Raw genomic sequence first — 15,518 nt, 5'->3', positions numbered from 1 at the left:
AATGATTTAAAAAAAAAAAGAAAGAAAAACAGGCATATCTTTCAGTTGTAGAGTGCCCGCTTAAGAATGTCACTAAAATCAATAAGAGTCAACGCCCATGCGGTGATAAGCTGCGGTATGTGGTACCCAAATGGGAGGATATCGCTCCATAATTCATCGGGGCTGTCTTTGGCCGGAATGTCTGGCTTGTGACAGACAAATGGAGGTGTTGCCAGTGGGAGGGCACAGCCAAACGCTCTTACGCTGGACGGCTTGCAAGTGGGTGTATGTATAGCTACCTGCTCAGTTCGTAGTGTTCAAGGTAGCAAACCGATCCGAAGACATCAACACCTCATCCTACACCTGGGATTGTTAACGTGCGATACAGAAGGACAGGTGTCGGGGAGCTAGGAATCTGTCAAAATGTTTAAGAAAAAGTCTTCAAAGACCAGTGTGACGATCTCACAGAAAAGGTTGGGTCTCTCTCTCTTTCTTCAAAACTTTTCAAACAAGAGCTCAGTTGAACAACCTACGTGTTTTTTTTTTTTTTTAAAGACTAGAGCTCTTTTCATACTTTCCATATCGCAGTTTGCGAATTCTGAAGTCGCGAGGTTCACTTTATCGTCAGAGTGTTAAAACTGGTTGGTGTCTGAAAATTGTACGTTGTATCAGATTTCTGTTTTGGTTTGTTTGCATGTGTATTTTTAACTCGATGCACAGTAATTTGCAAACACCATGCGCCTTGACAAAATGATGATATATTCGCGTTTAATTTCAATAACTTATCTTTTGAGGTGAAAAGATTTGTAAGGTTTTTTCTGTAAAAATGTCCTTGTACTTAATTCCAATCACAAAGGGTGTGGCAGACTGACAAAGTGCTACAACAGGTTGGATAACTTCTTCTCTCTGTGTACCGATAAGTAATGTGGATTACATTACGTTCTGCTTACGCTCCATCTTAAAAAAATCGAATTTACTTAAGAATCAAGATTGCTAACGCAAACATACAGTTACGCGTAACGCATGTAGACAAACAGCAGGTGCCAGTAATTTAGGATCCATAACACTACGCCATTGAATAAGTTTATACATACTCTATAAGCACATACGATGAGATTTACGTTTTATGCTAGTATCCTAAGCTTTGTGTATAATCTATTTGCAGAATTGGTGCAAGGGCTTGGGTTGTTAATAGTCAATTATATTTTTGTGTTATAGTATTTCTCAGTTTGTTACATAATGTAAACCGTGAGTCAAAACTGTCCAACTGGAGGACAGCACTAAACTTTGCCACTAAACAGCCTTGATGTCTGTGTTAAATTAACCAGTTAGCAGAAGACATGTTCCATGGGACGTACCCCTGGGTTGACATGGACAGTGGGTGCATAGGTTCTGATCTTTAGGCTCTTGATCACTGTCCTACCTGATAGTATCATCAGTTTTTTGAGTAATGCTCACTCAGACAGACCAGACCGACCTGTCCGCTGATCATTCCACAGATGGAGAATCTCCGAACAAGCTGGAGGGAAGCGTCCTCTGAAATCATACCATTCTTTCTGGTGCACACGTTTGGAATGAGTTTGCCGTTTTAAGCCATGTCTTAAGTATGAAATCGTATGAAACCAAGGCAAGAGAGGGCTGTAGTTAGGTTGGCATGAGTTTCAGGGGACATCCTGCTTTGCAGATCACTCTGGGTTACTGGTCAGAAGTGTGAAGCCAGTGTGTGAAGATCTGTGCTGGTGTGCTCAATCAATGGGAGCTTACGTAATTACGTGCATTTGTAATCTGTGTGAAATTTGGTTGGTTGGGAGGTGTTATGGAATCTTAGCAATGTGAATACACCTCCACCCTTACTATTGTAGCTGTGTCGTGTTGCTCTGCTTGTTTGGGTCTCTTTGCTGTTCTTCATAGAGCCTAATATTCCAATCCCAGGTGTGTGATTTGAATGACAGAAACTCAAGTTCGAACAAGCAGAATACACAGGGAGGCTTGACGGATGTGTCTAGCCTTGAGCTCATTCACCAGTGCATGGATTTTCAGGGGCTTTTTTTCCCCTTTAACTCTTCATGGGTTGTGCCCATTAAAACTTTTAAAAGCACGAGAAAAAAAATTCCATTTTCACAGTGAACCTTCATTCTATTTTACATCTCCAAAGAAGTGTCCGACCGTTGTTTTGGTTTGCTTAACAACCCACAGTTATTTCTTTGAATACTAAACAAATAGGATGTGTTTCTATTGAACGAAGAACACAATACAAAAAAATAATAATAATCATCGTCATCAACAGAAATGGGCAGCCCTGTTACATATAGAAAAGTCGTTATTCAACTCTGTGAGTCGGCAGTCTGTCTCGCCCATTAGAACATGCCTGAGTGATGTGTCATGTAAGTCACTCCACAGGTTAGTGTAATGACCTCAGCACCAAGCCTGTGTTTCCCAGGACTGAGTAAGCAAAACACACAGCTCCAGAAAACCTGTGTACAGCCTCTCAGTCACAGAGCAACTTCTCTCTCTCATCGACGGTCCTTTTATCCCCAGCGTAGTCCATCATGAATTATCATGCATGCCAGCATTTTAGAGGAAAAGAAAAACACAGACATCTCAGACCAGCAGTAATATAAAGAATGATATAAAGCTAAGCTCAGAACAGTGTTTCACAACCCAGTACTCCCCGAAATATGGTTTTGGTTCGGGTGTACTGGTGTTATTTGAAACAGATGTCTAAAAACAAGTGATCATCCGCACTACACATATTTCTCTGCGTGAGTCATCAGTGTGAGTTTCTGTTTTCAATACGCTCAATGGATCATTCAGCGTTAAGAGCGCCAGGGGTTTAGACTCAGCCGTCGAAAAAAAGGCTCACCAGTCCTGGAGATTTGGACATGGGAAGAGAACCTCTTGAAGCTGATTCCTGGCCAAAAAATATGACCCTCACCACTAAAATGATGGTGGGTTTAGAACCTCTCTGTAAAAACTGTCATGCTAAACTGGAGCGTAAGGAAAGGGAAAGCCTTGGGGGGGGGGTGGGGGGGGGGGGGGGGGGGGGAAGAGAGAGGCCAATGAACTGCCACTCCCCCAAACCTCACAAGACATCTACTAATTATGTGATGTTGAGTTGTGAAGCCAGTTTGGGAAAGCAGTTCTTTCAATCATCTGTTTTACATCAGCGTCAGTGTGCATGCATTGTTGCCCTGTCTTTATTAATTAGTACTTACTTACATATACTGTTTATCGGACAGTATTCACCTTTGACTTCAAACTATAACTCTGTCAGGTCCACATCTTGTGTGCCATTAAACAGTAATGTTGACAGCAGAGAAAGTCAGCGAAACTCATCCAACCTGTTTGGGCACTCGTGATACCCTCATTAAAGCAGGGCCAGTACACGCCTGCGAACATCTTTGAGAATCTGCCATTGACATTCTGAAATGTAATCAGTTCCTGTACATTTAATCCAGCAAATCATTCACACAAAAAGAAGTAATTAAACCATGTGAAACCAAATGGACTGAGTTCAAACTGGACAAACCACAGGACGAGTCAGTAGCATAGTAGCAAGTTGTTTGCCAGAAAAAAAAAAGAAGAAAAAAAATCCGTCAGTGTCCTGGGGGCATAGAGAGGTGCACTATTCTGATCAAGTTTCGTCAAGTTTTTGACCTTAAAGAGACATTGAGAGGTTTTTTTTTTTCTTTACGTGACTTTGCACGGTACATGTTAACACTCCGGCATGGTTGTGCTCCCGTCTGGTTCACCCAGACTGACAGAATACCACTGTCAGTCTGCCACATGCTTCTGTTAACAAATCAGAGCAATGTAACTGATGGCGTGGAACTGTAGCAGATGTTTTAATGAGAAAATACAGTGAAGCTCCTTTACTCTATTTGCTCATTATGCAAACCGGTGTGTCACTCTTGGTTTACTGCATGCTCATGCATGCTCCTGCAGAGTCTGTCGTTATTTAAACTCATTATTACCATTCTTGGTTTGATGTGTTATGGGATGTCTTACTACCAGTACTCAAATCTGTTTATGTTCTGTTTTTTTAATTCAGACTCATTTGTCTAAGTTACTCTCAAAGCCTTTTCACTTTCCTTTATTAAGTGTGTTAAATTCTGATCCTAATTGGAATGAGATAAGTGTCCCATGCAGATCTGTCACTGCTCACACAGTAGTTTACTAGACCACATACTATATTCTCTAACAATATAAATGCACATTTTATTCCCAGACCAACTGCCACTGAGCTTACTGCCCTGATTGAGAAGCTACAGAAAAATGCTGACAAAGTGGAGAAGAACATTCTGGAAACAGAGCAGAATCTCAACAGAGTATGTACACCACAGCGCAGAAACTGGCTTTTGAACTCATTTTTAGTCTGTGTGGTTTCTGCATTTTGTGTCACCTTCATGAAATATTTATACAACCCCCTTTTTTAGGACGTGACCAAAATCAATGAAGGCAAACCGCCCCTGTACCAGGAGGACACTAACAAGAGGATTCTAAATTCCCTGGAGCTGTTGGACAGCCTGGATGAGGATGCAGCTAATGCCACCCGTTTGCAACATCCTCAGGCTGAGATGATTGAACAGGAGTGAGTTTACTCAGTGCCTCCTGACAGTCTTAAACAAATCAACAGTATTTTCTCACAAACTAGCTGTAGAGGTCTAGCTTGATTGAAGACGTGCAACATTATGAAGGCAAAAAAAACCGAATGCTGTATTTAATAACCGGTGCCCTCATTGCTGTACCAGTATGAAACAGCTGAGAGAGCGTGTGATGAAGCTCAGGGAGGACCATGACCGGATCTACCATCAGATCAGGAGTGAGGGGGTTCCCAAAGTCAACTGGGGAAAGATTATTGACGAGAAACTGGTGAGTCACCGGCCAGCAAACTCTTGCCACCCTTACTGATGTGAGTTTAAGGCTGTGATCCTTTGAGTAAGGGTCTGAGTTAGGGAGACACTCGTGACATCTATACAGTTAAGGGTTAAGTGAACAGAATTCCTCTCCAAATACACTGTATCTTGTCAAAATGCTATGCAAGTGTCAGTGTGTGGAGAAACATGGTGATTGGCTTTGCTTGTGGTGGGAGGAGACTTTTGCACATTGGGGAGAAAATGGATGCCAAGGAGCGCTGTGGTATGAATGATACACCCGGAGAGCACATCACACTTAGGCAAGTGTGTTTGTGTCTTTTATTCAGGCAAACATCAACAACAAGGGATTTGGACAAGACTTGCCCACCATTGAACAGGAAGTGGAAGAGCACAACATCTTTCAGAGTGAAGTCGAGGCTTTGGCTCCTTACATTACAGAGGATGACAAGGTAAACCACTGAAGGGCTTACTTAATGTGCTTTCTAGCTCGAAATGTCCTTGAACCAAAATGCAAAGTGGAATCTGTCATTTTTGAGAAGATGACCTTTACACTCATTTTCATGTGTTTCGTATACCGACATGCTCTTCTTACTTTTATATTTGCATAACAGGATAATAGTGGAGCCATGCAGTCTAAATATAACAAGCTCCTGGTAAGACCAAATTTGTTCGTTTCATTTCTTTTTCCCCCCATACCTCCTGTATTACTGTCAGGCCTACGGGCCCTGGTGCTATTAGAGATGACACAGGTTTCAATGAGTGTCTCCTCCCGCAGGCATCCTCCACAGCTCGACAGAGGAATTTACTCACTCTGCGGGACTTCATGCAGCGCTGCACAAACGAGCTGTACTGGATGGACCAGCAGGCTGACGAACGCATCTCATATGACTGGAGTGACAACAACCTGGACTACCCTGCCCGCAAGAGGCAGTACGAGGCAAGATGAATGATTAAACACAGTGCTGCATTGTTGAATAGGTGGAAGGTCGCACTGAATTATATCATAAAAACTAAAACTGAGTAATTATTCCATTTTCAGTCATGCTGCCAACTTATCACTGCTGTGTAGTGTTTTTCCATTTTGTCCAACTCATGCCTGCTCTCCACAACAGAACTTCATTGGCAAGTGCCTGGAGTCTAAGGAGGCCACAGTCACAAAGCTGAATGACGATGGGGAGAAGCTCCTGGAGAACAACCATCCGGGAAAGAATGTGATTGAGGTATAGCTGTTGGACACTGTGTGGCTCAGAGGCAGTCTTAATCCCCCCCCCCCCCCCCCCGAGAAAAGGGAAAAAAAAAAAGCATAGACGCTCAAATGCTTATAAAATCCCTGATTTTGAAGCACTTCACACAGCTTTGTGCTGAAACTGCTCTTCTGCTGCTGTTTGTAGGCTCACATGGAAGCTGTTCACGCGGACTGGAAAGAATACCTCAACCTGCTCATCTGTGAGGAAAATCACCTGAAGTCCATGGACGAGTACCACAAAGTGAGTTTACCGCCAAAGATCTCCATCTGCTTCATATCAAATCAATATGGCGGCTGACTCTTAGTTTTACACTCATCAATGTCTAAATTTCTTTTCTCCCAGTTTCACAAGGAGGCAAGAGACACTCAGGACCTGCTTAAGAGACTGGAAACTGAGATCAACCAGAAATACAATCCAGAATTTAAAGACATGTACCAGGTGGAGGGCTTGATTGCTGATTTGGATGTAAGTAAAATCTCTACAGAAGCAATTGTAATATCCATCTGAAATATGTTATTTTCATGCCTCTGTATTTGCGAATGGGCATGTTAGTGTGAACACGCATATAGGAGCTTCTTCTCAGATGCTAAACGTGTTTGTTTGTGTGGGTAGGACCAAGCGAAGGCCTTGGATCACTTTGAGGATCGGGTGAAGTCCCTTCAGAGCCGCAGTCTGCAAGTTCTCCCACTGAAGTTCAGAAGGGAAACACCCCAGAAGCTCCTCCCAATAGAGGCACTGTGTGACTTCGACTCAGAGCAGGTTTGGCACTTAAACAGTCTCTCGCCTCTCTTCCCCAGGAATTAAGGCTTAAGGGCTCTTCCTAATTCCCTCAGGAGACATAGGAGCCATTTATCAAGAGCAAACACTAAAGAACATTTCACCCTCACTTACGCTTTCACTTCTTGCAGTTTAATGTATTCAAATCCTTAAGAAGGCCTGTGCATCGGTGATGTTTCTCATTTAAAGCCCCCCTGGTGAACTATTCCGCGGATTTTGGATTTGCTAGTTTTAGCTGTAATCAAGTCAGAGTCTGAGTCTTTTTCGTTTGATTGTTGTTTGTGGCACAGGGACAGATTGCCCGTGGAGAGCGCTACACTCTGCTTAGGAATAATGGAACCAAGTGGGATGTTAAAGACTCCTCAGGGCGCAAGCTGACTGCTCCCGGTGTATGCTTCATGATCCCACCAACTGATCCAGAGTCTATCGCCATTGCTGAAAAGTGAGGATCCACTGCTTTGTCCTAGATGTATCTAAATATGAACAGGCATTTCTCACGGACTGAACTTGTATGCATTTTCATTATGACTCATTTTATTTTCCTGCAGTCTGGTTAACCAACAGAAGAGTGTCAAACAGAAGGTGGTGAGCAGCAAAAGCACACTGCAGACACGCCTTGCCGATCTGAAAAAGGAGGGCTCAGGCGTCAGTGGTACGTTGACATAAATAATCCAGTTTAACAATGTGAGGTAGTCTGCTTCCTAGTAACTGAACCTATCCCGCCATGATCACAGATAAGCAAGAGCAACAGTGTCGTCAGCTGATGGCAGGACTGGACAAAGTGGTCAATGATCTGGATAAACAGGAGAAGGCCATTTACGCTCGTGTGCGCCCTCCTCTGGAGCAGACGCGTCCCTTACAGGATAGTGTCGACAGGCTGCAGGACATGAAGGTCAGTTGTAAAAGTGATATTTACAGAGAAAACATGACAAATCTGATCCTTGCACCTGGGACTAATCAGATATTTTCATTGCAGGACATTGCCACTGCTGTTCATAAAATAGAGCCAGAAAAGGTCTCAAAGGTACAGGAAGCAGAGAGGTTCCTGAAATCAAATCCAAAATGTGCCAGCGCTCCACAGCTCTATGCAAAAGTGGACGAGGCTGACAAGAAATACAACAGAGTTGACCTGCTGCTGAAATGTGCTGAAGACAAGTATGTACAGTTCCTGCACGATAAGTGCCATTTACAATGAGTCTGAAGTTTTCAAAACCAACCTTGTAAATCGATGCATTGTCTCCCAATTTGTTTTCATAGACTTAACAGCTCCAATCGTCTGGAGAACTCTTTGCAGAATGGGAAAAATCTGCTGTCCACCTATGAAAACAAACTTGCCAGAGAGGAGGTTGCCCCATCTGACATGAACTCCCTTGAGAACACCCAGCGTGAGCTGGCTGTAAGATCTGGCCCTTTGTACTCTCTCACTTTCTCAACAGATCTTCATTATTTTATCATCCTTTGCAGAGTCTTCACAATACATGTGTAATCTCTACTACAGGACATGGCATCAGAGTTGAGGGCCAAGAGATCAGCAGTCACTGAGACAGAGCAGAACCTAAGGGCTGCCAAGAGCAGCTGTGACACCATGGCCAATAACCTGCAGGAGCACTGCCCTGACATTGAGAGGCAGGAAGCAGAGGTCCAGAAACTCAGCAAACGCTACGATAACCTGAACAGGGAGATTGATCTCAGGTCAGTACATTTAGTCGTCCCAAAGATTTGTGTTTATGCTATTACAAGTTCTGATTTTCTCAAACTGGGCTGTGAAATAGCACTTAAAAAATATGTGAAGTGTGTGTTTGCACCGGAACTCTTGAATGTTCACTGAAATACATTCTAACGTCTGCATCATTTGTAAAGCCTTGTACATTGTTATACTCATAAGGATATAATAATGATATTCATAATGATTGTCAATACAATCTCTCTCGTGTTTTATTTTTTACAGGTCACAGAGTCTTCAGAGAGCCAAAGTGGCCTACGGTAATTATCGCAAAGATTATGACAACCTCAACAGCTGGCTCTCACGAGTCCCAAACTACGAGCCACGTGAAACTGATGACCTGAGGCAAATAGATTCAAAATTGGCAAATCAAAGAGTAAGTCTGCAGACACTGACGATATGAGTTATTCAGGAGCCTGGAACTTTCATGGGACCCTTTCCACTGAAATGAGAGTCTCGTATCAATAACTTCGCTTTATTTCCTCTCAGAATCTGCTCTCTGATATCACAAGGAAGGAGTCAGACTTAAATAATATCTCAAAGAATGCACAGACTTACCAGCAAGCAGTCAAGGTACGAAACCAAATCTACCAAAGAAGCCATAATTATCTAATGTTTTTGCTCTGTGTCTGTAAATAAATAATGTTATTTGTCTTGTATGCCTGGATAGGACTATGAAAATGAAACTGAAAAGTTCAAGTCTCTTCTGGATCTTGAAGATGGGCTCGTTCCACAGACATACAAAAGGAGCAGACTGGAATCCCCTGCACTTAAGGTGAAGGGTGAGGTAAGAAATGACATTTCCCCTCTAAATATTAATGCTGTTAATGAAATGAACACACTTGATGCAGGAGGCAGAAGATGTATTTGAAGACCACTCTGTTTAGACCCAGTTTCATGCAATACATTTCTGAAACCAACATTTGAACATTTTTTGTTTGTTTGTTTGTTTTTTACCAAAGGAGGCTGCTATTGAAGCTAAATTCACTGAAGTCAATGCTGTGAACAGGCAAAGACTGCAGAATCTGGAATTTGCTCAAAGTCTTCTCAGTCAGGTATGGGAATGACAAAATAGTGTTTAGGCCTAAAACAGGAGACTGTACTGCTGTCAGATCATCAACTATATCTTTACTGTTGCAGCAACCTGAAGTCGCTGTAGTGCAACAGAATGTGCAGTCTGTAAGATCAGCAGCCCCTGGAGAGGAACCCTGGAGAATCAGGAAGCAACTGGAAGAAGAGACTCAGAGGAGAGAACAGCTCGAGAAGGAAATCCAAAACATCCAGACTGACATCTATGTCCTCGAAGGCCAAAAACCCCAGGACACAATTGTTAAGAAAGAGCTGATCAAGAAGGTGCCTGACCCTCAGCTTGATGAAGAGATTCACAAAGTCCAACAGAAGCTCTCAGATGAACGAAGGACTACTCGTGTCCTGGAAAGTGAACTGGATACTCTACGGCTCAAACTACGCGGGATTGAGACTGAGATGAGAGAAGGTGCTCAACAGTACACTGTGAAGGAGGTGCTCCGCATTGAGAGAGACAGAGAACAAGAGGAAGAACTGAGAAAGCTTAGGGAAGAGTTGGAGGAGCTTAAGAGACAGAAGATGGTCAAAGACAATGAGATTGTCCAGATCCAGAGTCAGGTCAGTTTTCTCTCTGCAGAAAAGAGTAAAGAGAAGGAGGTCATTGTGGAGGAAGAAGTCATCAAGGTGCAAAATGACCCCCAGCTAGAGATTGAGTACAGACTGCTTCTGGACAGGAAACAGAAAGAAATAGATGCCCGGAAACAACTTGAAGATGAGCTCAGTTTCATGCAGGAAAAACTGAAGCGCCTGGAAAAGGAAAAAGCAATTGCAGAGGAGAAGATTTCCATTAAAGAGGTCCTTAAGGTGGAAAAAGATATTGCTCTTGAGAGAGAGGTGGAAAACCTCAGACGGCAGCTTGAGGATGAAAAGGCTAAACACAGATCCTCTCAGCGAGAGAAGGCTGACCTCGACCGAAAGATCACAAGCCTTGAAGCAGAGAAGTCGAAGGTCATTGTCCAGGAGAAGATGCGAGAAATTGTCCGACCTGACCCTAAGGCTGAGAGTGAAGTTGCTAATCTTCGCCTTGACCTGGTGGAGCAGCAGAGAAGGTGCAGAGATGCAGAGCTACAACTTGGATCTCTTCAGGATGAACTGAAGATGCTAAAAAATAGAGGCCCACAAGTTGAATACAAAGAAATCATAAAAGAGGTCATCAAATATAAAACCGACCCTGAGACAGAGAGAGAGTTGGAGAAACTCCGGAATGAAATTGTGGACAAAACCCACCAAACTGACAAAGCTGACTTGGAAATTCGTCAGCTGCAGCTCGAGATTCAGAGATGGAAAGACGCAAAGCCCCAGGTTCAGACTAAGGAGGTCGTCAATGAGGTTATACAATACAGAGAAGATCCCAAAACCAAGGAAGAGGTCGAGAGCCTGAAGCGTAAACTAGCGGAGGAACAAAAGAAGCGTTTGGACTTGGAGAGAGAGCGATCTGCTCATGAGGAGAAGATCCGGCTCAAAAAGATTGATTTGTCACAAATTAGAGAAAAAATTGTCCATCAGGAGGTTGTGAAAATGGAAGAGGATCCAATCCTGAGGACAGAATGTGACAACTTTTCTAAGAACATCAACAATGAGCAGCGACAAAAGGACAGCTTAAAAGATGAATTGTACAAGCTTCAACGTCAGAAGGCTGAACTTGACCTCCAGTTGGAGGAGCTTGAACGTGAACGCAGGGCCCGGCGGGAAGCTGAACTGGAAATCCAGAGGCTTAGAGTCACACTCAATGAACTAGAGCTCAGAGACAAGGAGAACAGGGAAAAAGTAACAGTGAAACAAAAGGTAGTCCTACAGCAAGACCCACAGCAAGAAAAGGAACACTCCATCCTAAGGCTTCAGGTCGAGGAGGAGAGGCACAAACGTATGCTTTTGGAGAAAGAGTACAATATCTTGTTGCAGAAGCAGCTCACTCTTGAGAAAATGGAGGTACGTGAAAAAGTTGTGCGGTCTGAGAAGGTTCAGGTTGAGAGAGATCCTGAGGCAGAGCTTGAGATTGAGAGGCTAAAGGACACTCTCGAGGAAGAAAAACGGCGCCGCAGAGAGCTGGACCAGGAGCTCATGAACATCAATTCCAAATTGTCTGAGATGGAGTTCACAAACACAAAATCATCGAAAGAGCTGGACTTCATCCGTGACGAGAGCAACAGGCTGCAACAGGAAAACCAGCGCCTGCAAAATGAAATCAGGAAACTTCAGGCGGAGATCCAGATCACCACAAAAGAAACCAGACATATCACAGAGTCAGCTCCAGTGGAGAACGCAAAGAACCTGGAGCTCCGACTAGAGTCCTTGCAAAAGGAGCTAGCAGACCTGAAGCGCGTCACGGCTGAGAAAGACATAGAAATTGAAAAACTTCAAAAGAACCTTTCTTCAGTGAGAATGCGGAGGGAACAGAGGGAAAGTCACCTCCGCCGCTCTATTGTTGTCATCGATCCAGACACTGGCAAAGAGATGAGGCCAGAAGAGGCCTACAAACTGGGGCTCATTGACTGGAAAATGTTTGTCAATCTACAGAGTCAGGAATGTGACTGGGAAGAAATCACAGTCAAGGGTCCAAATGGGGAGTCGTCAGTTCTTCATGACAGGAAGTCAGGCAAGAAGTTCTCCATTGAGGATGCCCTAAAAGCAGGTCACATCACAAACCGTCAGCTACAGCAGTATCAAAACAAAGAAATAAGCATCCAGGAGTTTGGTGTCATGGTGTCAGGAAAGAGCAAATAAGTCTACAAACCAGGAAACATATGTCTATTTTTATGATCTTAAAGCTGAAACACTGTGCTTACCCAAACCGTTTGTGAATTATTCACTATATGCTGATCTGCATTAATTTTACACATGCAACTAAATTGAAACATCATGTTATGCTTCTCAATGCACTGTGTATTTATTTTCCGTGGGTCTTGTAGGACTCCGTAATGGTGCAAAAAATGGTCTTTGTTTTGTCCTTTGTCCGTGTGTGTGGGTTTGAGGGGCTAACTCTTCATTCATACTGCAGGTGATTCTGAAACATCACACAGATACAGATTTACTATCTAACTATTCAAGTTAATTTTCTGTATACATGGGTTCAGATAATTTTGTCTTTTGGGGAATTTTGTGTGTGTTGTTTTTAATTTTTATCTTTTCACATTCTCTGGATGAAATAAGAGCAAAAAGACATGAATAAAATTATAAGAAGAAGAAAAAGAATGAAAAAGAAGCTTTCTTCATTTTTATTTTCCACTGCATATGTTTAAACTTTATGTAACAAAATACTTTTGTTTACAGTTGTTATGATGGAATAAACCATTAATTACTTTGATCCGATTAATATTTATTGACATAGTATGTTTACTATTTTTGAAGTCGTTTAAGTAATTTAACAAAACTGATCCTTTTTGACTATTCTTAAAAAATTGTTCGTAAGATTTACATTTTGATGCATTGTGAGAAACATCGATGAATCTGCTGTGGATTCATGAATATATATGGAAAATCAGATCTGTAAGGAAATTCAGCCTATAAATAAGAGAAATGTAGCTGAACGTAGATGGTCAAAGTAATGTGGAATTGCAGAAATAACAATGTTCAATATCCACACACAACCTTTCCAGATCTATAAATGTTTTACTGTACGTTCACACTAGGATCGGCGAGAGCTTCGAAATTCGCTCTGGCCGCCCTGCCAACAACGCTGTCGAACGCTGTGGACGCTCTGACGTAGACGAGATAGGTGGATACAAGTTCGTTCAGAATGCTTGGTCCTGCTACATTGTTTTTAAAGCGGCCGCAAAGCAAACAAACTTGTCGACTGGTATCTTTGTGCCGACTGACCACAAGTAGGGTATAAGTTAACCTAATGAAGTCTTTTAAATGTGAAGGTGAGAAATCGACCGATGAAGGGAAAAAATGAGCAATTATAAATGTATATTTGGTAACAAAATAAAATAACGAAGTAAAATAATTAAAAGCCTTTTGTGTGTAACTTTTGTGCAGGTGCTAAGTGCGAAGTCAAATTTCAGTATGCAGTTTATAGTTTACTGACATTAACGTTAATTTGTGTGTAGCTTGCATTAAAGTAACTGCGACCCTGTTCCTGATTAAAGTTTAGGGGGAACTAATGTTTGGTGCAAACAGTAGTATACACTGTTGTGTTCTTTAGAATTCCCTTAAGCGGACCACTTCTACATTCCGATTGGTTGCCGCCAAACTGCGTCATAGGTCATTACCATAAAGTTAAGATATACCTCAGTTATAATGAAGATCATTCACACTACACACTTATTGTGACAATTCACAAAAGACTTTTTTTTCCTGAAATAATTTACCTCTTGTAGAAGTGATGAGTACAGTAATGGGGCAGAGGTGGGGGGATTACCATTCCCTGCTGTGACTGGCGCGCATTAAAAAAAGTATTTTCCTCTGCCACAAGACACAATTGTTCTTGACACAATTTATTAATAAACCAATGGACAAGCATTAACATCTTTTAGTTGTTTTCTGATAAATAAAGATATTGTCATATGGTCTGATCGGCAGTGGATAAAATGTCCATGTGCATACAGTGTGGGAACAATATTATCATGAGAACGGACTTCCCAGTCAAGCAATAGAAGCTAATCGTAGACTAGACTGCATTATTTTACTACGGAATTTCGACATCTAATGCAATTTTATCTGTTAAAGAGAAACACAGTACCTTGTCTTTGACTCTACTTTTTTAATATACACCCTGTAATAGAGTGACCAGACGCAAACAAACCAAAAATGTTGGACGAGTAGTAAGTTTGTTTGGAACTGAATAAGAAACATTTGTACTCTGCCTTTCGGCTCGTAAATACCTATACTTTGTCCTCTTGTCAATTCCACAACGCACCAGTTAGGCCATCAGCCTTGCCTCCCTCGTACACAAATATATAAAATAAAAGAAAACGCAAGTTGTACAGCTGTACAAAATGAAAAAAATAAGTGCGCATATGGAAGCGATATTTATCATATAGTCGTAATTACAATGGCTTTTCGATAACCACTGACCGATTAACCTGATTCTCAAGCTGTCAGTGAACCTAATTCGTTCGCAAAGTTAGTTCATGATGCCAAGTAATATAACATATGATTATATGTTATTATATTATATTACATTATATATATGTCATAAAACGTCGAGATGAGTACGCTAATTTAGTTTTACTATTCCTTAACTGGAAAAAGTTAAATACAGACCCCCAAGGAATAGGCTATGTCGCAGCCAGTTTTTTACTAAAGGAACGTTTTCTTTTCCGTGTGGCCATGATGTCGCTTGGTAGTTTTGACCTTCATAACTGCAAAGTTTGTGTAAATTTGGTTTTTGTGACTTAGCAGAGGAGTTCGCCGCCTCCACGTCTGCACAGTTTGAGTGACGGCCATCACAGCCTCTTGGTGACCGCCTCCATTGCTCTTTTCTCAGCCATTGGATAAAAGCCAGGCTTTTAGAAAAGTGTATTTAAGTTGCATTTGTAACTTTGAGGCAGGATGTTGCTTTTGACGTAGTGCTGTTAAACAGAGTAGCAACCATGTGCTGGCGGATAAAAGAACGCATCCACGTGTTCTTATTTCGAACAATTAAAAACTAAATGATCAATGAAAATGTGGGACAGTACTGGTCATTTGGGTTTTATTTTCAAGAGATATCTCAATATGCGGATGCATATTGAGGGTCAAAATGCTGTGTGAGGTTATATAATAATAGAAGAATCCTATGGCTTTGTTTTGCTAGGAGAATGACACCATAGGACTCTTCTATTAGGAGGTTTACTACTTATTTTAAGTGAACTTAACCAGAGGTTACCTGGATAAGCCAGTTACCTC

The 15,518-nt window shown here is 42.0% G+C and overlaps 1 protein-coding gene across 1 annotated transcript; it reads left to right on the top strand.

The window, feature by feature from the left end:
* Nucleotides 1-392: 392 nt before the first annotated feature.
* Nucleotides 393-12,849, top strand: ppl (periplakin). The gene is made up of 22 exons (XM_030790246.1): nt 393-452; nt 4,208-4,307; nt 4,416-4,570; nt 4,731-4,851; nt 5,183-5,305; nt 5,468-5,509; nt 5,632-5,793; nt 5,969-6,076; nt 6,248-6,343; nt 6,446-6,568; nt 6,716-6,862; nt 7,171-7,322; nt 7,429-7,532; nt 7,615-7,772; nt 7,857-8,035; nt 8,138-8,276; nt 8,379-8,572; nt 8,829-8,979; nt 9,093-9,176; nt 9,274-9,390; nt 9,566-9,658; nt 9,744-12,849. The coding sequence occupies exons 1-22, from the start codon at nt 403-405 to the stop codon at nt 12,411-12,413; spliced, it is 5,268 nt and encodes a 1,755-aa protein (XP_030646106.1). The 5' UTR covers nt 393-402; the 3' UTR covers nt 12,414-12,849.
* The last annotated feature ends 2,669 nt before the right edge of the window (nt 12,850-15,518 follow it).

Source organism: Chanos chanos, chromosome 13 (assembly GCF_902362185.1).
Source record: "Chanos chanos chromosome 13, fChaCha1.1, whole genome shotgun sequence".
NCBI classification, from domain to species: Eukaryota; Metazoa; Chordata; class Actinopteri; order Gonorynchiformes; family Chanidae; genus Chanos; species Chanos chanos.
The sequence above is the reverse complement of the archived record's forward strand: the minus strand, read 5'-3'. Positions and strand labels throughout refer to the sequence as shown.